The 26,148-nt window shown below is 44.5% G+C and overlaps 1 protein-coding gene and 1 long non-coding RNA gene across 5 annotated transcripts; both read right to left on the reverse strand.

Annotated features, from left to right (window-relative positions):
- Window positions 1-581: 581 nt before the first annotated feature.
- PUS10 (pseudouridine synthase 10) lies at window positions 582-25,648 on the reverse strand. 4 transcript variants are annotated; one of them, XM_053383701.1, is made up of 18 exons: window positions 25,450-25,648; window positions 23,801-23,949; window positions 22,520-22,783; window positions 21,873-21,959; window positions 21,389-21,423; window positions 20,542-20,653; window positions 20,179-20,240; window positions 19,527-19,572; window positions 18,898-18,962; window positions 17,972-18,057; window positions 17,102-17,227; window positions 14,238-14,294; window positions 13,673-13,749; window positions 11,045-11,100; window positions 8,648-8,765; window positions 4,067-4,209; window positions 2,999-3,098; window positions 582-2,450 (listed from the first exon to the last, which is right to left on the reverse strand). In XM_053383701.1, the coding sequence occupies exons 1-18, from the start codon at window positions 25,631-25,633 to the stop codon at window positions 2,409-2,411; spliced, it is 1,809 nt and encodes a 602-aa protein (XP_053239676.1). In that variant the 5' UTR covers window positions 25,634-25,648; the 3' UTR covers window positions 582-2,408. The 4 variants fall into 4 exon arrangements, with proteins under 4 accessions (XP_053239676.1, XP_053239678.1, XP_053239677.1 ...); XM_053383703.1 differs by lacking the exon at window positions 2,999-3,098 and having other exon boundaries at window positions 4,043-4,209; XM_053383702.1 differs by lacking the exon at window positions 582-2,450 and having other exon boundaries at window positions 4,048-4,209.
- LOC128411383 (uncharacterized) lies at window positions 9,645-10,870 on the reverse strand. The gene is made up of 2 exons (XR_008329777.1): window positions 10,718-10,870; window positions 9,645-10,455 (listed from the first exon to the last, which is right to left on the reverse strand). It is a non-coding gene; the product is annotated as an uncharacterized LOC128411383 (long non-coding RNA).
- Window positions 25,649-26,148: the final 500 nt, after the last annotated feature.

A 26,148-nucleotide genomic window follows, 5' to 3' on the forward strand; every position in this document is an offset into this window, starting at 1 on the left:
TAGAACTGGTGTTGTTTAATAATGAGATGTTCCGAAAAAGAATTAATGTGATTCTGTTCGCCCTTAGAATTTTTTTGAAATCAGTTTGAAAGGCTTAAAAATCCCAAACGGTCGTAAGTAGGGATCAAAGTTTGCTAGCAGCCAATGCTCCACAATAGCTCTGCAGAATGCCATACGGTGTGTAATAAAGCCAGTGTTTATTTTTTAAAAGCAGCAATTTATAAGCCCTTATGGTTGTGAAAGATACCTGAAAGTTACATTTGTGTCTGCTGTTATCTCTGGAGCCAGAGGTGTGGATGGAGGAATAAAAATGAGAGTGTCAAGTGTTCCACATGGTTCCTTGCCAGACCTCTTCAGGAAAACCAGCAAAACTAGAATAAACTGCTCAAAGTGGTACATAATTGTAAATGGGAAATAATTTGGCATTGCTTAGCATCAAATCCAGATTCCGTGGGTGGAATGTTTTTATATCATTTTTAAGCACAGAGTATACACCCAGCTCTGACCAATATAATTATCTGTGATTCGCATCCATGCAGCATACATATTATATATAAACAAACACTAGAACACTCAAGAGAGAGAATTTTTTAATAAAAGTTTATTTTCTTAGTAAAAATAAAACTCGGAACATTTTTGGGGGTACAGTTGCCTCTCACATTAAAACATCATTCATTATTATATCACACTATCCTTTCTTCCCCATTACATAATTCTGGCCAAATACCACTTTCTGAAGAGAAAGGGGTGGCTATGGATTGATTTAGAATTACGGCATGTCCTTGCAAAAGGGTAAGCAAATCTTCCTCTACTATTAATAGGATATACAGTTATTCAGGGCTGCCTTTACATTGGTACAGATCCAAGATTGCTGCTGCAATCCCATGCATACTAAAATATCTGAACTCAGCGGGACTTACTTCCAAGTAAACATGCACAGGATTATTTCCTTGTACAATCTGCGCTGAATGGCATCAGCTCACCCAGAAGTACCAGAATCCTGACAATCATTGCACTATGACTGGAATTGTATTGTGAACAAACACAAACGGATGTGTTGCAAAATGTAACTACCTACAAAAATGCAAATCTAACACGCGGGCTAATAACTGTTAATGAATATATAATCGGTTATGATGTCATTCAAAATATACAAATAAGCCATTTCAAAATGATGTATGTATCATACAACACATCTCACAAAATATACAAGTACCTACAAGTTGTTAACTGTATCAGAGTCAAACAAAGAATCAATATAATCGGTTATGATCTCACAAAATATACAAGTAACTACAAGTTGTTAAGCAGCTGCACTACCCAGTGAGCACTGATCCAATAGCATAATCCCTACTAGTATGAATATTTCATTGATAATTATTCGCTGATGAAGACTTTATTCCGAAACAGTTGAATGATTCTGGATATACTTGTCCTTTTGAGACTTTTGTGAGACGTCTTCCTTTGAGAGACGGCTTGGCATTCCTCACTATTCATTGATCTGTTTGATTCTTTGTTTGACTCTGATACAATTAACAACTTGTAGTTACTTGTATATTTTGTGAGATGTGTTGTATAAGATATGCATCATTTTGAAATGGCTTATTCGTATATTTTGAATGACATCAGAACCGATTATATATTCACTAACAGTTATTAGCCAGTGTGTTGCGTTTGCATTTTTGTAGATTAAAATTACCGTATTTTTTGCTCTATAAGACTCACTTTTTCCCTGCTAAAAAGTAAGGGGAAATGTGTGTGCGTCTTATGGAGCGAATGCAGGCTGCGCAGCTATCCCAGAAGCCAGAACAGCAAGAGGGATTGCTGCTTTCACAGCGCAGCGATCCCTCTTGCTGTTCTGGCTTCTGAGATTCAGAATATTTTTCTTCTTGTTTTCCTCCTCCAAAAACTAGGTGCGTCTTGTGGTCTGGTGCGTCTAATAGAGCGAAAAATACAGTATATTGTGACAGGCCTCAGATGATCAGAGGACAGATGGCAACTCATTTTTAGCTATTTAATAGAGAACCAAAGCCTGCAGAAAGATCCAGAGGGACGCCATTTGGCAACCCAGTGAGACCAGAGTTCGCAGGCTGTGGGAACAGAGAACTCTGCTCTTATTTCCAAAGATATGTTCTGAGAGATCATGTTATCTTAGCAGCACAACCAATTCCGCTGGCTGTCGTTGGAGATATATGCATTTACAAAGTGGTCAAAGTACCAGACGTTCTTCATTATAACATTTTTTTTTTAGTTTTTTAAAAAAATAGATCAACATGATCTAAAAAAAGGTAACAAATTTTTTGGAAAGCCAACCAGCTTACAAAAACCCCCGGAGCCCATTCTGCTGTAACCAGTCACTGACAAGACTGTGGCCCCTTCATTCTCCACATCTTGAAAGTTAAAACTTCTCATTTATCATCCAGAGCTGGAGGCCAGTCAACATCCACCGACTGCAGAGAGAAGGAAACAAATGCAAGGGTTAAATCACAAATGGGAGACTCCCACTTGTTAATATAGCATATATGGATCTCTAGCCAGAAAACGGGTGGCGCTGTGGGTTAAACCACAGAGCCTAGGACTTGCTGATCAGAAGGTCGGTGGTTCAAATCCCCGCGATGGGGTAGGCTCCTGTGGCTCAGTCCCAGCTCCTGCCAACCTAGCAGTTTGAAAGCACATCAAAGTGCAAGTAGATAAATAGGTCCCGCTCCGGCGGGAAGGTAAACGGTGTTTCCGTGAGCTGCTCTGGTTCGCCAGAAGCAGCTTAGTCATGCTGGCCACATGACCTGGAAGCTGTACGCCGGCTCCCTCGGCCAATAAAGCGAGATGAGCGCCAGAGTCGGACACGACTGGACCTAATGGTCAGGGGTCCCTTTACCTTTAGCCAGAAAATGGCTGAAATGGCATATGAGGGCATGGATGGGTCATAATTTTATACCTGAAAGTATCACGACAATTCCATGATTGTCACTACAAAGAGGAACAAGGAGGTAGCACTCACTTCTACATCCAGCTCCAAGATGTCAGCGGTTGTGCCCAAGAGCGTACCAATGTTCGGCTTGGTTCTTCCAAAGTCTCCATGAACAAACTCTTTAATGTAACTAGATTGCCATTAAGGACGAAATGAAGACCCCACAAATCTTGAACGGTGGGGGGCGGGCAAAGGAAGGGTTGGTGCTCAGTGATAGAGCATCTGCTTTGCACGCACAAGGCGCCAAGCTCATTCCCCAGCATCATCACACAGTGCCAGCAAAGGCTCCTGCTGGAGAGCGGCTGCCAGTCAGTGTTGGCACTATTGGGCTGGATGGACCCATGGGATGTCTTTGCATAAGGCAGCTTCCAAAAGGGCACAGTGTGTGGAGCCCAGAAAGGGAGTATGGCTTGTTCATTAACATTCACCATTGGTCCTGCAGCATTAGACCAGGTGGGTGGGCTGTACCCCAAACTGGGGTTGTGTGTACGCTGTGTGTTTCACTAATCACTCTGCAAAACCTTGCCCCAAGAAACACACTGGATTCTGCAGCCTACACACGGCATGGAAATTCAGAAAGCTTGTTATTCTGACCAAGGAGTTCAGGGTGGTGTATATGGTGCGGGTTTTGGGGGGGGGCACTGTGACGCGAGTTACAAAATGCAAGCGTTAACAAATGGGAGACTCCCGTGTGTTAATATAGCATATATGGATCTCTAGCCAGAAAATGGGTGGCGCTGTGGGTTAAACCACAGAGCCTAGGACTTGCTGATCAGAAGGTCACGGTTTGAATCCCCGCGACGGGGTGAACTCCCGTTGCTCGGTCCCTGCTCCTGCCAACTTAGCAGTTCGAAAGCATGTCAAAGTGCAAGTAGATAAATAGGTACCGCTCCAGCGGGAAGGTAAACGGCATTTCCGTGCGCTGCTCTGGTTTGCCAGAAGCGGCTTAGTCATGCTGGCCACATGACCTGGAAGCTGTACGCCGGCTCCCTCGGCCAGTAAAGTGAGATGAGCGCCGCAACCCCAGAGTCGGTCACGACTGGACCTAATGGTCAGGGGTCCCTTTACCTTTACCTTACTGTGGCTCAAAAAGGATACGTCCCGGCCTGCGTCTTCAGATGGAGACGGAAATGATGCTCATCTATGTACTCCGACTGCATGGTGTATATGACACGAACCCTGACGGCTAGCGGTCGCCGGTGGAGGACCCGCAGTGGAGTTTTTTGATCGAGCTTTAATTCCTGTCCAAGAAATCAAAAAGCAAGCAAGCAGAAACGCAGAGCATTAGATACAGCAGATACACGAGGAAATATAAAATTGTTTCTGCGCTGCAAAAACCCTCATGCCGCTGAGTTATAGGGCACATAGCTGTGCTATATAACTCTTACCAGTTATGACAGCAGACTTCTTGCCCTCGCCCTCCCAGTCCAAATACCAAACTGATGGAAGTGATAACTTCAGTGTTTGGAAGGTGATATTGCAATTAAGCACATCTCTGTATGCTAACGTAAGTGGATCAGGAATTCACAGGCCGTGGGTGTCAACAGTAAGTCCAAATCTGCAGACACAAGCATGGCCGAAACGAGAGATGTCAGATAAATTTGATTCAGTCTGCCTTTACGGTTAACCTATCTAAATCACACTTCTGTAAACAGCAAGTTACCCGAAGCACAGCCAAATCTTCAAAATTCACACTTCTCTGAATTCTGCAGTGCAGTTCTCTAGCCAAAGTGATGCGTACTTTGTGCATATAAATTAGGTATGTAAATGAAAGCAACATGCAAAAAAGTATTGCTTTTTCGGGGAACCGCTTAGCAAAAATGTGTATATCAGGCAAAACTACATACGAATGTGTATTTTAGGAGAAATTTGCACTAAAGCACTGGTGAATTTTCATTCATGCGGGGGGGGGGGGGATGCAAACTGAACTTAAAATTGGAAAAAGAAGAAACTAAAATTGACAAATACATCCATCCCTAGCCAACAATGAACATACATCTTATTTTAATGAATTGACTTTTGCACAACTTCGGAAAGCTTTTACAGAGTTACGATTAAACACAATCAACTCTGCTTGTAGAGATGGGAGACACAGAGGCATACCAACAAACAAATGTGTTTGCATTAGGGGATGTCCTGAAGTAGAGGACCTTATGCATTCTATTTTGCACTGCCCCTTATATTATGAAGCAAGAGAAAGATTTTTAGCACCTATAATGACAAGCTCCCCTGGCCAGAACCCCTCTGACATGATTATGTATCTCCTTGCAGACACAGATAAGTATGTGACCTAGCGTGTAGCACTCTTTGCAACTGTCGCTAGGAAAATTAGAGCAAATTATATAGCAAAGGTAGCCACCAACTGTAAAGGAGATGAATTTATTTGACCCTATCTACATCAAGCTAGGGATGTGGGTGGCGCTGTGGGTTAAACCACAGAGCCTAGGACTTGCCGATCAGAATGTCGGTGGTTCGAATCCCCGTGATGGGATGAGTTCCCGTTGTTCAGTCCCTGCTCCTGCCAACCTAGCAGTTCGAAAGCACCTCAAAGTGCAAGTAGATAAACAGGTACCGCTCCAGTGGGAAGGTAAATGGCGTTTCCGTGCGCTGCTCTGGTTCGCCAGAAGCGGCTTAGTCATGCTGGCCACATGACCCGAAGCTGTCTGTGGACAAACGCCGGCTCCCTTGGCCAATAAAGTGAGATGAGCGCTGCACCTCCAGAGTTGACCACGACTGGACCTAATGGTCAGGGGTCCCTTTACCTTTACCTTACATCAAGCTATATTTTATCCTTATCACCAAACTCCGAATATAGTTGCACACTATATCATTTTTTAATATATTAGTGGCCATGTGATAAATTTTATTGTTTAATGTCTTAATTTGTATATTAAGGTACTTTTATAGTTCTGTTTAGTGTAGGTAATGTCTTGATAACATAAATGTTTTAAGTTTTGTTGGATCAATCCAGTATATTTTCTTTTAATTGTTGAATGATTCTGTGTACATTGCGGCAGCCTTTGGCTATGTGCAATAAAACTGACTGGCCATCCCTAGCCAAGACACTAACATATCCGTGTAGCAACCCTTAAAGTTGGGTTAGGCGGAAAAAGTGTGTACCTAGCCCATGGCCACCAAGGGAACTTCTTAAGTCGGGCAGGTCTTTAATTGGGGAGTCCTAAATTCCAAGTGTATAGTTAAAGCTATGGTTTTCCCAGTAATGATGTATGGAAGTGAGAGCTGGACCATAAAGAAGGCTGATCGCCGAAGAATTGATGCTTTTGAATTATGGTGCTGGAGGAGACTCTTGGACTGCAGGAAGATCAAACCTCTCCATTCTGAAGGAAATCAGCCCTGAGTGCTCACTGGAAGGACAGATCCTGAACCTGAGGCTCCAGTACTTTGGCCACCTCATGGGTAGAGAAGACTCCCTGGAAAAGACCCTGATGTTGGGAAAGATGGAGGGCACAAGGAGAAGGGGACGACAGAGGATGAGATGGTTGGACAGTGTTCTCGAAGCTACCAGCATGAGTTTGACCAAACTGTGGGAGGCAGTGGAAGACAGGAGTGCCTGGCGTGCTCTGGTCCATGGGGTCACGAAGAGTCGGACATGACTAAACGACTAAACAACAACAAATTCCAAGTCCAACATTCAGCCTACTATACTCTGTTGTCTCCCTTGCCGCAATGCGCATGCTGCAATGGCCTGGCTGCCTGTGTCTTCCTGTCAAATGGGAGGAATTTTGCCACATTAACAGGAGCACACAGGGAGGAAAACAGGCACCTTGCAGGAGGCCAGGCACTTCCGTAGGCTGAACCATCCCAGAGATTGTACTCTGTTGTGCAACTGCAGCATGAGTAAGACAGGGCCTGCACAGAGATGTGAGCCCTAGGGTCATGCAGAGGCCATGGAAAATCTGAGTGGGAGTAGAATTCAGTTTCCCTTCTTCTGAAGAATAAAAATACAGAGGAAAAAATGAGATTATTATGTGGCCCTTACTGGTTGTGAAGCTATGCTTAAAACTGGGCTGGGCAATTTCTACTGAAATCTCAAAAAGGCTGGTTGCGGGGGCCGAAGAAGAGGTTTCTCACGGTTGGGGCATAATTAGCAAAGCCAGAATAAGTTCTGAAAACGTAGAAGGTAAATCAAGATGTGTTCAACATGCAATGTGAATTGATATGGGTTTTGCACTCCCTGGGTGCCTAGTTTGAAATTTAGACTTATTTATTTTCCTGAATCAGGAATGTATACGCCCGCAGAGCAACGAGAAGAATTGAGATAGTATACCGTATATTGCCGATACAGTCAACTCTGGTTTCCCTGTGTTATGATTTTAGATTCTGGAGAAACATGCAGATGGACATTCCCACCACACAATGCCCATCTTTCGCACATTAGCGGAGAATGGCATATCTCAGATATTACAGGCATTATAGTAAGATCTGTTAACAGCACACACAGTCAGAGCACGCAAAGATCTCATCCCTGGTTACTCCAAAGTTCTCTGTGCCTCAGCAAAAGGGCGTTTGTTTCTGCTACTGTTATACAACTGCCAGTCATCTGTTGTTGTTGTTGTTGTTTAGTCGTGTCCGACTCTTCGTGACCCCATGGACCAGAGCATGCCAGGCTCATCTACTGGTAATTAAGAAAGAAAGAAAGAAAGGAAGGAAGGAAGGAAGGAAGGAAGGAAGGAAGGAAGGAAGGAAGGAAGGTGGATATCTGGCGTCTTTTAATTTCGTGACTGCTGTATGGAAGTGAGAGCTGGACCATAAAGAAGGCTGATTGCCAAAGAATTGATGAACTATCTTCCTCCAAGCCTCAACAAATGCAACGGATTTGTAAAAATGTTACATGGAAGAAGAAGAAAAAATACGAGGCACTACACTTCTGTAAAACAAGAAAATCCTTAATAATTTTTTTTTTAAAAAAAAAACTATCTTCCTCCACTGGAGAAAATGGAGAAGTGTTCACATGTGGGAGCTCTCTGCTCCACATTACAAATGCAAGCAGGCAGCTTGGAAGCAAGCTACAAATCTATGTTAAAATGAAAAGACGCCTGCTTCTTGGAAGAAAAACAATGACAAACCTAGACAGCATCTTAAAAAGCAGAGATATCACCTTGCCAACAAAGGCCCGTATAGTTAAAGCTATGGTTTTCCCAGTAGTGATGTATAGAAGTGAGAGCTGGACCATAAAGAAGGCTGATTGCCGAAGAATTGATGCTTTTGAATTATGGTGCTGGAGGAGACTCTTGAGAGTCCCATGGACTGCAAGATCAAACCTATCCATTCTGAAGGAAATCAGCCCTGAGTGCTCACTGGAAGGATAGATCGTGAAGCTGAGGCTCCAAGACTTTGGCCATCTCATGAGAAGAGAAGACTCCCTGGAAAAGACCCCGATGTTGGGAAAGATGGAGGGCACAAGGAGAAGGGGACGACAGAGGACAAGATGGTTGGACAGTGTTCTCAAAGCTACCAGCATGAGTTTGACCAAACTGCAGGGGGCAGTGGAAGACAGGAGTGCCTGGCGAGTTCTGGTCCATGGGGTCACGACTAAACAACAACAACAGATCTCTGGCTGATTTGCTGTAGAGCCTGATCTACTTTCTGCTGCCCACCCGGGTCATGCACAATGAAAACAACAAACAAATGTGATAAATACCACCCCAGACACGCAACCTTCATGTTGTCTAGAAGCTCAATGTCTTCGTTCCGGATGGCTTTTTCTGTCCATATTAAGGCACTGTAAGTTTTGGTCTTTGCTTCCTCGCCTTCTTTCATGTGCCCAATGGCCTCTCTGAAAGACAAGCAAATAAATGGGCAACAGCCACAGGAATCTGAAAGGTGAAAGGACTCCTCAACAGTTCTGGTTTATCTTTATGAATGGCTTGGGTGAGTGTGTGTGTGTGTGAGAACTTTCTCTCTTTTCCCCATCCTGCAGGGTACAGTGATACCTCAGGTTACGTACGCTTCAGGTTACAGACTCCGCTAACCCAGAAATAGTACGGCGCAGCGGCAGCAGGAGGCCCCATTAGCTAAAGTGGTGCTTCAGGTTAAGAACAGTTTCAGGTTAAGAATGGACCTCTGGAACGAATTAAGCTCTTAACCCGAGGTACCACTGTAGTGTAATACCTGTAGGCTGGGCTGTGGCTACCTAAGCATTCTGCACCCAGAGATTCCTGGTTCTGCAACCAGAATAAATTAGGGAAGTAAAGTAGGGCTGAACTGCAACAATTAATTGGTTCACAAACTGACTTTATAAACACACACACTTTTTATCAAACAAAAAAGTGGCCAGGTTAACTGGTTAGTATACTTCCTTTTAAAAATAAAAATAAAAATACAAGTGCTAATAAAAACCGCAGGGTTTAAAAAGACAGAACAGAGGGGAATGCCTGTAAGACAATGCCTCCTACGGCATATGTATATATTTTTTGCTCATATGCACATTTGATTAACAAATTGCAGCATCAACTGAAATCATATAATTAATAATAAAAAATGTTTTCTTTAATGGAGTGAGAGCCCTAAACCAAGGCAAATTCCCCTACACTTGTTTTTCTGTGTGCGTAATTTGAGTCTCACCGCACCCTCCACCAACAGGAGGACTGCTTAGCCCCTCCTCTTCTGGCTTCTGAAATTTCGCTAGGGACTAGGAACTTGCTTTTTTTAATAAAAATAAATAAATCTCCATAATGTGTGTGACTATGCAACACGTTCACAGCTATGAAAAAGTAGTATGTTGGACGTGCCTTGCTTTAATTAGGACAGCTGAGCTATACTCAGGGCTCAATTTCTGTTACAGATCACAAAGGCCCAGTTCTGGAATCCATTTACAATCTCGGCTTCGAAATATGTGAAACGAAATCCTGCAATGTAATGGAAGATCTGCCTTCTGCCTCTTATCTCCCTCTAAGGGCAACTGTTGAGGGCAGAGGATCAAACTGCGATTGCATTATACCATTTCTGGACAGGTGACTAGAAGGATACTGTTGAAGGAAACAGTTTACCATATTTTTCACTCTATAGGACGCACTTTTTCCCCTCCAAAAATTAAGGGGAAATGTGTGTGCCTCCTATAGAGCGAATGCAGGCTGCGCGGCTAAGCCCAAAGCCAGAACAGGGAGACGGAGCGCTGCGCAGCTCTCCGTCTCACTGTTCTAGCTTGGGGATGGCTGCGCAAACCCTCCGCAGGGCAGAGGGGTGCCTTCACCCCGCTGCCCTACGGAGGCTACAAAGGCTGTCCCCGAAGCCTCAAGCCTTTGGAGTGCAGCGGGAACTCGCGCTGCACTCCAAAGGCTTTGGGTCAGTGAAAGGAACCCGAAGCCTTTGGAGCGCAGCGCGAGGTCCTGCTGCGCTCCAAAGGCTTCAGGGATCTTTGAGGCTGGCGGTGGGGAAAAGCAACGCTTCCCCCCACCGCCAGCCCCACAAGCTTGGGGGGCAACGGCAAGGCTGCACGCAGCCTTTGCGCTGTTCCCCGACCTGCTCTTTGGGGCAGGCGGTGGGGGAAAGCAGCGCTTCCCCCTGCCAGCCCCAAAGAGCATGTCAAAAGGAACCTGAAGCCTCCGGAGCCCAGCGGGAACTCCCGCCATTCTCCAGAGGCTTCGGGTTGCCTTCACTGAAGCCTGGAGAGCGAGAGGGGTCACTGCGCACCGACCCCTCTCGCTCTCCAGGCTTCCAAGGTGGCCTGAAGCCTCCTGAGTGCAGCGCTAACTCCCACTGTGCTCCGGAGGCTTTGGGTGAATGCACCTTGAACGTACCTTGTTTTAGAGGGGGAGAACAAGAAAAAAAAATTTCCCCTGTTCTCCCCCTCCTATGGTCCGGTGCGTCCTATAGAGCGAAAAATACGGTAGTTTGTTTTGCCTGTTCCAAAATCCTCCCAAATCAGAGCTTTCTTTGGGCATGCTTCAAGGACGGCAGAATCACTGCTGCTGCTGCTTCTTCTATGCCATTTTGAAAGAGCTTTACAGAGATGGCACAAGGTTGGGAAAGGGTTAACATACCCAGGTTACGGCCTCAAATTCCCTGCTTTTCCACACACCAAAATAAGCTTTATTCAAGTACCAAAACACTGACCTGGTGACGAGCTGCAGATCACGAACTTGGACTTTGTCAGAAGAGTTATTTATTATCTATAAACGAACAAACAAAGATTACCTCAGCCTCATCTGACTGTTTAAAATTTAAAACGATTCTGGGGTTTTGCAGTTAAAAAACAGAAAGGCAATGGGAGTTCCCTCATGCAATGGTTTGAGAAGAAACTGCCTTTTTTTCTGGGAGGAAGAAATAGCCAGAGCCAGTAAAAGTGCCCAATTTTTTAAAAAAAGCTCTAATCTAAATACAAAGTGCTGCAGGCCGCAGTGCGTAAAGCACAGCTTTCCAAACTTCTCATGCTGGTGACACACTTGTTAAGACGTGCATCATTTCATGACACAGTAATTCAGTTTTACTAGCAAACCAGAGGTTAAACTAACCCCTTTCTGGTCCCGGCAGGAGTGCATGGAGCGTTTGCATGACACACCGACACACTAACGTGTCGTGGCACACAGTTTGGAAAGCTCTGGTGCAGAGTGTTGGGCTAAGAGTGGGGAGACTTGGGTTCAAATCCCCCACGTTCCACTACCTTCCGACCCATCACAGAGTTACTGCAAGGATAACACTTGCTGAAACTGTGCAAACTGCCTTGAGCTCCCTGATAGAAGAACAGGACTAAGACCTGGCTTCTTTAACCAAAAATAAATGAAGTTATAAAATAGCGAACAGTAAGCATGAATCAAATCACAACACTGAACAGCTCTTACTCCTTAAAATATTTAGACTGCATCTTGATACAAGGCAGCCAACAGCTCAGTGTATTGCTTACCATCTCTAACCTGTGCATATACGCCAGCTCTGCTAACCTCTACCTTTTTCATTGATAACCTTTTCATCAATGGGCAGCCATGGGAGCGTCTGAAGGAGCGTCTCCACACCCATCATTCAGCCCCGGACACTGAGGTCCAACTCTGAGGGCCTTCTGGTGGTTCCCTCCCTGCGAGAAGAGAGGCTGCAGGGAACCAGGCAGAGGGCCTTCTTGGTGGTGGCACCACCCCTTTGGAACACCCTCCCATCAGATGTCAAGGAAATAAACAACTATCTGACTTTCAGAAGACATCTGAAGGCAGCCCTGTTTAGGAAAGTTTTTAATGTTTGATGTTTTATCGTGTTTTTAATATTCTGTTGGGAGACACCCAGAATGGCTAGGGAAACCCAGCCAGATGGGCGGGGTATGTATGTATGTATGTATGTATGTATGTATGTATGTATAAATATTATGCCATTCGTTCACTGGACATCCAGACCTTTACCAAATTCTGTATCCTACCAACTGTTTCTCCCTTAAAACTATGCCATCGAAATGCCCACGTAATACTTCATTATTAGGCTGGTTTTGTGTAGCATTTGTATATCCCTCTAACTTGCTATTGGACTCAGAACTTTCTCAGGAGGTCTCCCACCCAGGGACTGTTCAGCTTCAAAAAAGTGGTCGCATCGTATGCCTCCAGATCATGTCCTGGGAATGGTTGGAAGGTGAACAAATGTTATCAAAGGAGGAAGGTTTCACTACAGAATTGTATTTTTTTAAAAAAACTGCCTGGAAAAAAAACTTCAACGAATAATCCTCTAAATCCCAAAATAGTAAAAACAAAAACAAAAAACAGTTTGTATTAAGGGTAGTTTTGGGAAAACCTGTAGAGTAATGTACCGTATTGGCCTGAATATAAGCCGCACCTTTAAAATTGGAGGGGAAACAAGAAAAAATACCCAAATGTAAGCTGCTTCATTCCTTGCGGCTCCTAGTTGCATACTGGGGGGGTGGGGGAGCCGTGCTGTGTTGCCAACGGCCTTGCCCCTTCCTCGCTCTCTCCCTTCCTGGCCTTGGGGGAGAGGACGGGGGATTACGCACGGGGCGGACGCCGCTTTGCCGCACTCCTGGCTGCATACCGTAAGGTCACAAATATAAGCCACACTTTAACTTTTCATGGTCGGAATTTGGGGAAGAAGTGAGGTTTCAGGCCAATACGGTATTAAAAATTGTAATCCGATTCCCTGAGCGTGACTGGGTAAATTCCACAGAACCCTGAATACAGCGGTACCTCAGGTTACAGATGCTTTAGGTTACAGACGCTTCAGGTTACAGACTCCGCTAACCCAGAAATAGTACCTCGGGTTAAGAACTTTGCTTCAGGATGAGAACAGAAATCGCGTTCTGGCGGCGTGGCAGGCCCCATTAGCTAAAGTGGTACCTCAGGTTAAGAACAGTTTCAGGTTAAGAACGGACCTCCAGAACGAATTAAGCTCTTAACCCGAGGTACCACTATATCAGGGAGGCTAACTTTCCACTTTTCTTACTACTCTTTTATAAGAGGGGTTGGGATGTGCAAGGAACCGGTCTTAATGGATTGGCAGGATCCATAAGAAGGGACAGCCCCTTAGGTATCCTGACCCCAAGGTGGTTAGGGCCTCAAAAGGAAACAGCCAGGACTTTGGGAGGAAAGGGTCAAGTCTTGTGTCTTGATGCCCTAAAAAAAAGGTTTCACGCACAGACGGGTAGCCGTGCTCGTTTCTTGAAACAAACACCACAAAGAGTTTTGTGGCAGCTTAAAGGTGGCTTTGCAGACTGCCTGCCAGTGTGCCATTTTCAACACCTTGAAAGCCATTTACCTGTTGAAGCTCCTTCATTTCTTCTGCAGCCAAGCGGACTTTCCGAGGATTCACCAGCTCAATTGCGAAGGGCCTTCCTGTCAATGTTGGAGCAACCATGAGATGCGGTGGGAGGAAATGAGGACAGCGGTTTGCAAGTGGCTGCATAATAAGATATCCACAGATATTTTTGGTGGAGTAAAAGGGGGGGGGGAGTAAAGGAAAACACTCTATTCGCAGGGCCTTGAAATGCTTTTACTTATCTTTGTAAACAGCTCTGGGAGCCCATTTGGGGTGCAAAAGCCATAAATAACAAGGCATTTCTAAATCCTTGAATTTGTGCTGCCAGCACAAAAACTGTATGAAAATAATGATCTTTCAGAACGTGAAATCTAATTGCCAGACAGATATTTGAATGCAAGGTGCTGGCACTATTCTGACCCACCACCAGAGGGCACTGTCTGCTTAAGGGGCTCCAAACATACCAGCTTGTGCCATTGACAGCACAATCCTTTTGAATCCAATGGGGTTTACTCCCGGGTAAGTGAGTTCAGGATTACAGACTTAGGCTGCGAGCCAAGCTTACCGTTGCCCAGTGTTCTCACATCCACGTCTTCTCTTCCGGAGGATGAAAAATTAAAACCTTCGAAACAAAAAGGAAAAGGTTGGCTGGGCTTGCTAACTCACCAATGCCAGAATCCTTTCCACACAACCCTGAGCCCCTGTTGCAGGACTCCATGGCTTGGGGTCAAACAAAAAAAAGTGCTCTTAGCTCTATTCTACAGTTTCCGAGCACGATTCAAAGTGTTGGTGTTGACCTTTAAAGCCCTAAACGGCCTCGGCCCAGTATACCTGAAGGAGCGTCTCCACCCCCATCGTTCTGCCCGGACGCTGAGGTCCAGTGCCAAGGGCCTTCTGGCAAGAAGCAAAGCTATAGGAAACCAGGCAGAGGGCCTTCTCGGTGGTGGCACCCGCCCTGTGGAACGCCCTCCCATCTGATGTCAAAGAGATAAACAACTACCTGACATTTAGAAAACATCTGAAGGCAGCCCAGTTCAGGGAAGTTTTTAATGTGTGACATTTTTATGTATTTTTAATCTTTGTTGGAAGCCGCCCAGAGTGGCTGGGGAAACCCAGCCAGAAGGGCGGGGTACAAATAATAAATCATTATTATTATATAGCCCCTGTAAGAGCAACGCTAATGGGAAACCCATCTATGGTGTGGACAGGGAACAGTACGGATATGAAAAACACTGGATACATTTGGGGTCCGTGCTGAAGAAGCCCACAGGGCACCCCCCAGCCCCAGCCAGCAAGGCCACGAATTTCATAGGGTGCTTTTCAGTCTGGAGTGAAGACAAGTAAGAGGGGGCCATGTATAAAAAATGGATGGTGTGGAGAAAGTGTACAGGGAGACATTTTTCTCCCTCTCTCATAATAGTAGAACTTGGAGCCACCCAATAAGGCCGGATATTGGGAAAATTCAGTACTGAGAACAGGAAGGAGTTCTTCACAATGTCAGTTTGCATTTCTTAGTACAGAAAGTATTGATCTGCTGTGTAAAGATCTTTCCTATTCTACCAAGTTCAAGAGGGTTCTGGAAGCTTTTCTGTGTGAAAGAAGCTAGCAGAAGGTTCATGGTGTTTGGGTTATTCCTTCAGAGAAGCTGAGTAAAGCTGGTTTGAACTGGTTCTCTTATCTCTTCTGCCAAGGTCATGCTGGCTATAATAAGAGGCCAGAAGGAGCCTGGGTTTCACTTTCATGTTCTATCTCTTTTCCTTCTGCTGTGGTGTTCTGTACACAGTATGCTTAGTGTTAAGGTTCAGACTTATTGTAAGTTATTGTAAGTTTAAGTTAAGTCTGCTGCAACTGGATTTCCTGACTATATTAGATTTGTGACCATTACAGTGGTACCTCAGGTTACATACGCTTTAGATTACATACGCTTCAGGTTACAGATTCCGCTAACCCAGAAATAGTGCTTCAGGATGAGAACAGAAATTGTGCTCCGGTGGCGTGGCAGCAGCAGGAGGCCCCATTAGCTAAAGTGGTGCTTCAGGTTAAGAACAGTTTCAGGTTAAGAACGGACCTCCGGAACGAATTAAGTACTTAACCCGAGGTACCACTGTATGCTCATTTGCCTTCAGTAGCAGTAAAGCTCCGCTGGATGAAATATAATTGCCTCTGGTCTATTTTGGGGGGAATCCTGCAACGTGTTTAAGTCTTTACTCTGCTAACTATATGCTGGAATCTGCTCTGGATCAATATTGAGTGGAATTCCATGACAAGTTAAACTATGGAATGAATTCCCACAATGGGGACTGATGGCCACCAGTCTGGTTGGCTTCAAAGGAAGATTGGAAGATAAAGTTATGAATGGCTCCTAGCCACAGTGGTTGCGGTCTACCTTCAATGCCAGAGGCACTATGTCTCTGACTACCAGCTGCTAGGAAACAGATTCTGCTTGTTCCCACAGACCCCTTACTGGCTTCTCTGTGAACGGGATGTTAGACCAGGTGGGCCTCTGTCCTGAACCAGCAGCCAGGCTCTGTTTATGTTGTTATAAGGGGAACTGCAGTCAAGAAACACCCGGAGAGCCATAGGTTCCCCACCCTTGCTGTGTGGGCAAATGCTTTTCCTCCGGAAGCAAGAAGAATTACCGATGAAAGAAGAATGGCGGATGAAATTAATGCACTATGCAGAATTAGATAAATTAACAGGAAGGATTCGCAACCTGCGGGACCAGAGATTCTTAGAAGCCTGGAATAAATATATGAACTATTTGAAAAGCAATTGTAATGAACAGATTACGCTAGTAGGACTGCAAGAAGTTCTGTAAGGAGGACTATCTGAAATATTACAAGACAATGAAGAGAATTATTAGTTAATGATAATTAAGAATAATAGAGAAATTAAGAAATGCAGAATAAGTGATAAAGAACAGAAAATCATCAAAGGTTGTTGACGGAAGTCTAAAATATTGTATAAGATAAGAAGTTATGTTAAATGATTGTTGAAAATGATATGTAAAAGAACCCAATAAAAATGTATATATTAAAAAAATTCTTTTCCTCCACCACTGAGGTTTCATCGAGAGGACTAATGGCAAGGAGATGTTCTTTCAGACAAGTGAGCTACCCTGTTGCATGAGGACAGAGAGGTGGTCCAAAAACGAGCCATTAGATTTTTCTACAGGCAGGTTTTTACCCAGCAAGAAAGGCTTCTCCAGAACAAAAATGCCACCCAACCTCTTGGCAAAAGTAGGTTAAGGAGGAAGTACAAACAGGTGATTCTAGGAAGGGTGTTCCGGGATGTGGGCACTACCACTAAAAAGGCCACGCCCTGAATGTAACTTTCCATCAAATAGATTTTGGGTGGCTTGATTAAGTTATGCATGCAAAGACATGCAGGTATACGGACGCGCACTAAGTGCATACAGAAAGCACTCACTGTCTGCTTTGAAGGCAGCCATGAGATGTTCTGAGATCAGTTCTTCGACGGAAGACTCCATCTTCCTCTCTCCATCTATAATCCAGGGAGTCTGGGGTAACGTTCTTGAATATTTGTTATATCTCCCTGTAAAGGAAACAGAGGGTATTTAGTATCCTGTCAGTTTTGCAAAAGTAGCAAATAATGTTGTTTTTTTACTTGAAGCAGGGGAAACAAACAGCACAGCACTATTTATTAATTTATGAACCCACTCAATGCCCAAATAGGTTTCTAAGTTTTTTACAAGTACCGTATTTTTCGCCCTATAGGACGCACTTTTTCCCCTCCAAAAATGAAGGGGAAATGTGTGTGTGTCCTATGGAGCGAATGCAGGCTTTCGCTGAAGCCTGGAGAGAGAGAGGGGTCGGTGCGCACCAACCCCTCTCGCTCTCCAGGCTTCGGGCAGCTATCCACAAGCCTTCGGAGTGCGGCAGGAGTTCCCGCTGGGCTCTGAAGGACTGCGGATAGCAGCCTGCAGCCCGGGGAGCACAGCGCCAACTCCCAGTGTGCACCCCGGGCTTCAGGCAGCTATCCGCAAGCCTTCGGAGCCCGGCGGGAGTTCCTGCTGGGCTCAGAAGGCTTGTGGATAGCAGCAAGCTCCGGGAGCGAAGGCGAGGTTGCACGAACCTCGCCCCCGCTCCCGTTCTGGGGGCTGGGGTTGGGGGAAGCTCGGGCTTCCCCCGCCCCAGCCCCGTGGCTAAAAACGAAGCCAAGACAGCAAGCAGGATCCATCCCACTCGCTGTCTTGGCTTCTTTGCTCTTTGGGGCTGGGGGAGGGAAATATTTTTTTTTCTTTGGGGGGGGAGACCCACTATATATTTATGTATTTACCGGCAACGAAGACGGCCCCATTGGTACATTGAATGTCGACAGCTGTGCAAGGCGCCTTGGGTGAAGTCAGAGGACACTGAAAGTTTCTGTACAGGAGAAAATAAAGGAGCGAGCCATTAAAAGCACACGACAAGACCCTGGCAGGGGGAAAGAGAGAAAATGGCTTCAGCTGTATATTACAGTAAGCCATAAAGCTATCTCAGAGGTTAAAAACCTAGGAAAACAAGGAGAGATAAGTGCCTAACTGCCATGACTTAAACACAGGTGTGGGCCCCTGGGGTGAGAGTTGACAAGCAAGGTGCTGTAGCTGAAAAGGCCCTCACCCCCGTATAGTGGAGCCACTTGGAGGAAGAGGAACAAGACATTAAACCCATTGGTTTTCTGAAATTCAGTAAGTCCTGCATAAGACTCGACTGAATCAGCATCAGAGTGGCTTGTGCAGAACTTCAGAAAGCAGAAGGATCTAACGCCTTGTTTCTTTGCCCATATCCAGTAATTTGATGTCCTTATCAGAGTTCAAGCTATTCCCATGTTGAAGAATTGGAAATGAAGTGTTAGCTGTTTTCCAAGACTGCCTTTCTCTAAAGCCAGAAATTGAAATACTGGATTTGTTTCATTCTCTGTTGCCCCAGAATGCATTCAACTGCAATTACTGTCAGAGAGAGAGAGACCTGTCAGAAATCACACAACTGAGACACACAATAGCCAAGTGATACATACATGCACACCTGAAGTCACAGTGAATTTTGAGGTATGGGGAACAAAATGCAGAAGCCACACCCATTTAGAGTCAGAATGTATTAACCCATTTACTTATTACTTCCAGGTTTATATGACATTTTCACCTGTACCATTTCACTTTGTTCTTTGATTTTCCTGATAAATTCCCATACACCAAGGTTAAAATAGGTTCAGAGCTCACTTACTTAAGAAAATCTTCTTCGCTGATCATATCCAAAGCCTTAACCACAGCCATTCTGGTGAAGACAGACTGCAAATGAATAAAGTATCAGGTATTCCGAAAACAATTCCTCTGTTTAATTCACTTCAGCTGAGTCAATGGAATGTCGTTTCTCAGAAACTGTTTCTCTGATACTGCTATTTTAATTAATACTTAATTGTTATTTTAGGCTGCAACACTTAGCTGCCACAGTGTCCCACTGAATCCAGCAGGACTTACTTCTGAACATACATTGGATTGCACTGTTAATTAGAATCTTGTCCATCACCTTGGGAAATTTTACAGAAAGATGTTAATACATTTTGTCGTAATTTTTTTGGATTCTAACTGTAAGGTGCTTTGGAAACCAATCTTGGCTGGGACATAAGTTTTAGAACTCACACACAGTAAGGATGTAATCTAAATCCAGGGGGGAAATCCCACAAGAACAGAAAAAATGAAGAATAACTTTACTACACAGTATAAGGAGGAAGGAAGGAAGGAAGGAAGGAAGGAAGGAAGGAAGGAAGGAAGGACAGTAACAAGTTTGTGATGGCTTGTGACCCTACTAAATTCTGATCTTGCAAAAAAATGGGAAAGAGAATAATTGCTTACCTGCTTGTTCTTTTCTTGTTTGAAGCAACTTGGACATGCTGAGGCTCTAAATGGAAAAACAAACAGCATTTAATTGTTTGAAAACTTTTTTACACATGGTGTCAGAACAGATTTAGTGAGGACAAGGTTCATAGAATCATAGAGTTGGAAGAGAGCACAAGGGCCATCGAGTCCAACCCCCTGCCAAGCAGGAAACACCATCAGAGCACTCCTGACATATGGTTGCAAAGGCCTATGCAGTTGGTGTCTAAGTCAGAGAGCATCCACCAAGAGAATCTTTCCTCTCCTTCCTGACATCAAAACATTGGCTGTTTCTTGGGTCCGGTTCCCCTCTCTGGATATTGTGTCTAATGTTAATCGAAGGTGCTGCCTACTCTGGGTGGATGCCTGACAGTGTGTATGGAGGTCCTGGGCTACCCAGACGACAAGACCCAACCCCCTTGGCTTGGCTGATGGGGTCCAAAGGAAAGCAGAGCCATACATTTGGCACCAGCCTGGCTGCAGGAATACAGGAAGGAGGCATACAAGGCGCCATCCAACCGTCTTAGGGAATCTACTCTGGTTTTGTGCAGGAGATACTCCTTAGCCTTTTCTCCTCCCAAAGATGTCCCTGTGAATGTACAACGCCATTACTCATCACATCCCAACTTACAGGAAATGGCAGTCCTCGTCTGTTTCTGGATGAGCGAAGACCACGCTGACTTCAAACAGGCTCTGAGTCGCAATTTAAAAGACAGTGGAAAGTTATTGTTTAATTCGGTAGTGGAAATGTAACATTCTCCCATTCCCTTCCTCAGCCTTGAACTCTGTTTGTGTACCTGCCTGAAACTCTCTCCCTCGCTTTAGCTCTGCACAAAGAAAACGAGCTTGTCAGGAGGAAAGGTTCTTCCCTCGCCCTGAAATTTTCCATGTGCAGGGATAATTAAACTTTTTCTTTTAATTTAGAGGAGGATTCAACCATCCATGTACCCTTCTGACAATAAAACACTGTTGAAGTTATATATTTAGACAATACCTTTCCATCAGCAGGGACCCCCAATTGCTCCAGGAACAGGGGGTGAATAATCCATTTGTATGCTTCCTTTAGCTGAACAAGGTCTTCTTTTTCTGCTAAAAAATCCTGTTTCCTAAATGATTTTTAAAAGTAAGACTCAGCATCTTAAATCAAGCTGGGGGCGGGGGGAGAGAATTCAGTCAATTCTGTTTAGTTTCAAAATATTCATTTCAATCGATAGTTTTGAACTTGTACCTCTGCTCTCAAGAATTTTATAACCCAAAGTACTAACAGCAACTAGAATACATGTTGTAACATTTGCTAATGGAAGGACCTGCCAGCAAGAAAGAGGAAATGACTAATTAAAAGGGCTGGTTCAGTAATGCTGTGACTGGAGCAAAAAACCCACAACTGATTAGAAGTTTAAAAAGAAAGGGGCAAGGATGAAATGCCTAATTAAAGTATCAGCTGGTGTGAGAAGCAAGGCCTCTACTGAATGGGACTTGCTTTTCATTAAATACTATGTTAGGACCTTGCCTGCAAAGACGTGCTTTTGTGGGATTGTTGTGAGGCAATTTAGCACTATGTGAAATAACCGTGATGCTTCTCCTTCCAGCTCAGTGCAGGAACAGCAATGGATCAGTGGTGCTAAGGGGCTTTAGTATTAAGATGATAAAGTGAGTAGGGTAATCAGAGGAGTTAACTGCCAAGGGAAGAGGATGAGATATCGCACATTACCCCTCTCAATACAATTCCCCTCACACGCCTGCCAAGCACAACACCAAGAGAGAACAATACAGTGCCAATGACATTTGAAAACCTAGCACACAAGGCAGGATGGAAAAAAATCCCACTAGGAGGTACTCACTCCATTTCCTCTTTTACTAGCAACCACGCTGCATGCTTCAGGCATGGACCAAGAAAAAACAGAAAAATGAAAGAGAAGGGGGGGGCAGAGAGAGAGAGAGAGAGAGAGAGAGAGAGAGAGAGAGAGAGAGAAGTGGTAAATTAAATGGCTTTATAACCTTCTCATCTAACTAGCTGAGAAAACCCAGACCAGAAATCGGCTACATTCACAGGAATCAGAGCCACACAGGATACACAACATCAGATGTGGCCAATTCTTCCCCACCAATTCAAAAAGCCAAGCTTCAGATCAGCCTAGCCCAATTTGCCCTCCCTCTCACTCACCCCTCGCCCAATTGCTACTGGCCATGTATTGCTAGATGCCACACACGGTGTATTTCCTAACAGGCGAAAACAAGGTAAGTTTTTAAACCACCCCTGCCCCCTTTCCTTCTCAACGAAGGCCATACTCAAGAGCACAAACAAAAGCACAAGCAAATACTCACCTCCCTTACAGATAACTGTGGGGGAAAAGAGACTGAAAACACAAAGCTGGTAAACTGGTATTCAGAAGAATTAATCTTGTGGCACACCTGAAAAACAATGAACTGTGTTTATTATTGTTATTTAAATATAAATACACACACACACCACTATGCAATTTAAGAAGTTCTCAAAGCAATTGCACCTTGTACAAGACGGCTTGCAAACATGTTTGAATAAAACTGTTTTAAATTCTCATCAAGGACAAGCTTCCCTATGTAGATGTGCTTGCTTCTATAAAAGGAATTCTTCTGTGTTGTCAGGACAGCTCACTAACAGTCCCACTGCCTGCACGCTTACTTGGAAGTTAAGTTCCACTGTGTTCGTTGGGGCTAGCTCCCAAGTAAGCATGTGTACAATTGCAGCCTAAATGAGATTTCAGTAAGAAAAGTTCAGTAAAGCCCTTAAAGGTATACAATTAAGTGTTAATCACAGTAGACCCATCAAAATTAATGAACATGATTAAATTAGGTTCATCTATTTCAATGGGTCAACTCTGAGTAAGACTTAGCTGAATGTCACCCACTACATGCATGCTGTATACATGTACATCCATGGGAAATGCTGCAGTTTTTTTCAACAGTAAAACTACCAACCAGCTGACACTTACCAATTTGACAAAATCCATCTCACAGAGCTCTTGCAGAATTCCCAGGCAGATGCTACACACAGCTGGCCTTAAGTTCTCATCACCACCAGCAGTTCTATCATTCTCCGCAATAGGTACCTGGTGGCTTCCATTTGAGGTCTGTTCCTCCCCTTCTTTGACACTATCCAGTTTGATTCGCTTATAGGGAGGATTTGCTGTTTCACAAGGTAATTTGTTCTCCTCTGTAGTGTTCTCCAGAAACTCATGCAGTTCACTAAGCAACTCCTGATTGATAAAGGAAGCAGAGTAAAACTTGGTAGGTAGAAGGGTGCCAGGGATGGCTTCAGCATGTACTGTGAGCCCAACAGTCAGGTGTCCTGAAATCAACAGCTCCTGTAAATGCACAACTGTCTTTCAACAGAGAATAATGTCAAATAGTCTGTTGCCTTGCAAATTAAAGTGGATCTGCTAAGCAATTAAAAAGGTCTTTGATATTGCAAGTCCTGTTCATGTTTAGGTAGGGGTTAGACTCACTGAACTTTGTGGGACTTAGTTTTGAGTAAATGTTTACAGGATTCGTATCCTATGCACATTGGTATCATAAATGTTTTGAGTAAATGTGCTTAAAATTTTATATATGGATGTTATATGATGACCTACACTTGAAACACCTAATACAGGTTTGGCGAGAAAGAAGAGGAGGAGTAAATGTGCACAGGATAGTATCATAAAAGTGACACCAGAAGTGAGAAGAGGAAGTGCACTTGTTCTTAGGAACATAGGAAACTGTCTTATAATGAGTCAAGTCATCTAGCTCAGTAATGTCTATGTGGAGTGGCAGTGGCTTTCCAAGGTTTCAGACAGGGGACATTCCCAGTCCTAACTGGAGATGCTGGGGACTGAACCTTGGACCTACTGTATGCAAGACAGATAGTCTACCACTGTGTCATAGTCCTTCCTCAGAGCTGCAGGTCTTTCCTATACTTCTTAGACAGATAATGGGGAAGATTGTGGACTGGACTTCTGGGTAGGTGGGAGACACAGGGGAACTGGAGAAAGTATATGATGGAGGGAAATAAGACAACAATGGATTTTAAACAGGTCGACAGCTGTTTGTTGTTCCTCATTAATAATATATTTTGGGGTTCTGCAATTTTTCTCTCCCCACTCCAAATGCCCCAGCCTCCTTTCATTCCCCAAGAATATGCCTCTTGCTTTGAAAGGAAGACCTGGATCAGAGAGATCTGAAAATGAATTAAACCCACCCCATCATTATCATAATGTACTTCAATTTAATCAAACCTTATAGGGTCGCCTGTACAAATCCTGAGATCCTATCCGGCAAAACCTGAAAATACAACGTGGGCATGCTCCAAAATTCAGTAACTTCTGAGCAATAGACTTGTCCTTTTCAGACAGTGCAGTTGTGCTGGTGCTCATGCTGGTGAAGCCTGTATTTGAAGAGAAAAACCATCAGCAGAAACACTACCGCAGTAGGCTGGAGAGTGAGAATTGAGGAAACACTCATTAAAATAGCACAGCAGTAATTCAAAAGGGAGGACACAGAGATGCTGAGGACCATTCAGAAAAGAACAACAACAAGCATGGTCCCATGTATGAAATCATTTCCTTGTGAGAAAAGGCTGATTACTAGAAACCAAAGAACTAAATCTGGGCCACTGCCAGTATGAATTGCCTTATACTGAGACTATTGGTGTATTTAGCTCAGTACAGTGGTACCTCGGGTTACATAAGCTTCAGGTTACAGACTCCGCTAACCCAGAAAAATTACCTCGGGTTAAGAACTTTGCTTCAGGATGAGAACAGAAATCGTGTAGCGGTGGCGCAGCAGCAGGAGGAGGCCCCATTAGCTAAATGGAAGTAATAGTGCCACTGTATTCTGCTCTGGTCAGACCTCACCTGGAGTACTGTGTCCAGTTCTGGGCGCCACAGTTCAAGAAGGACACTGACAAACTGGAACGTGTCCAGAGGAGGGCAACCAAAATGGTCAAAGGCCTGGAAACGATGCCTTATGAGGAACGGCTAAGGGAGCTGGGCATGTTTAGCCTGGAGAAAAGGAGGTTAAGGGGTGATATGATAGCCATGTTCAAATATATAAAAGGATGTCACATAGAGGAGGGAGAAAGGTTGTTTTCTGCTGCTCCAGAGAAGCGGACACGGAGCAATGGATCCAAACTGCAGGAAAGAAGATTCCACCTAAACATTAGGAAGAACTTCCTGACAGTAAGAGCTGTTTGACAGTGGAATTTGCTGCCAAGGAGTGTGGTGGAGTCTCCTTCTTTGGAGGTCTTTAAGCAGAGGCTTGACAACCATATGTCAGGAGTGCTCTGATGGTGTTTCCTGCTTGGCAGGGGGTTGGACTCGATGGCCCTTGTGGTCTCTTCCAACTCTATGATTCTATGAAATTGGTGCTTCAGGTTAAGAACAGTTTCAGGTTAAGAACAGACCTCCAGAACGAATTAAGTTCTTAACCCGAGGTACCACTGTACTGTCTATGCTAGATGGCACCTTCTCCCCAGAGTGTCAAGCAAGGGGTATTCCCAGCCCTGCCTGGAAATCCCATTGAGGACCGAGACGGGGGCGTTCTGCATGCACAGCAGCTGCTCTGCCACGGAGCTGTGGCCCTTCCCTTCTTCCCGCACTGAAGAAAACTACTCCCGTCTCCTCTTTCCACTTCCACCACCACTACAGTTTGCGCTACTTAGGCCGTCATCACTATCTGATAACACAAGCCATACTATTCTAATGCTTAAATTCTAAGATGAAAACCACATTTACCTAAGAGCAAGCCTTGCTTTCAAGTAAACATGAGCATAGGGCTGCGCACTACCTCTCTCAGATCTTGCTAAAAGCAACTCACTGCACCCAAATAGCTTAAAGAACCCCCCACCCCTCCAATCCTAAGAAGCCAAGGTTATTTTCCAGCTCACCTGCCTCTTTTCGCTTGCCAAATATAAAAAAAAAACTATGGGGGAACCATTCACCCGTTGCACCCTCGGTCCGCGCATCAATGAGTTCCGCTCTCGTAGGAAGAGAAAGGGGAGAGAAAAGGAAACAGCATCCCAGAAACAAGAGTTCCGCCTCCAAGTTGCGGCGGCCTCCAGTCGAGCCCATAGGGTACCAAGCCTCTAAGTCTTTCCGAGCTATACTTCCGGATCCCAACAGCCGTTCCGTCGTGAGTGACCGTGCTTTGGAAAACATCTTGTTGCCCCTCCCGCAATAAAAGCGAAACAAAGCTTCTATAGGCTTCGTTGGAAGACTCTGTTCCATGTTGGCTGAGCTCCAGAACTCAGGCGTCGCACCCCATTAAATGGCAATAGCTAACAGTATGAATAAACTTTGCATAATTCAAAAGATAAAAAAGGGGCATTTGATGTGCGGTGGAAGAAAAACATTAAAAACACACACATTAAAACATCGGGAAAACGCAGGGCCGGATTTAGGTTTGATGAGGCCCTCAGCTACTGAAGGTAATGGGGCCCTTTATATGTCCAGCTGTCCTTTGTCAACAACAAATTGTCGCTGTTTTTTGTGTTGAATATATGCTATATGGTAATTTATGGACCTGATAGGTGTCTAAAGCCATTTGCTCATACCAAAATATGCATTTTATCAAAGTACCTGTTGAA

Source organism: Podarcis raffonei, chromosome 3 (assembly GCF_027172205.1).
Source record: "Podarcis raffonei isolate rPodRaf1 chromosome 3, rPodRaf1.pri, whole genome shotgun sequence".
Classification (NCBI taxonomy): domain Eukaryota; kingdom Metazoa; phylum Chordata; class Lepidosauria; order Squamata; family Lacertidae; genus Podarcis; species Podarcis raffonei.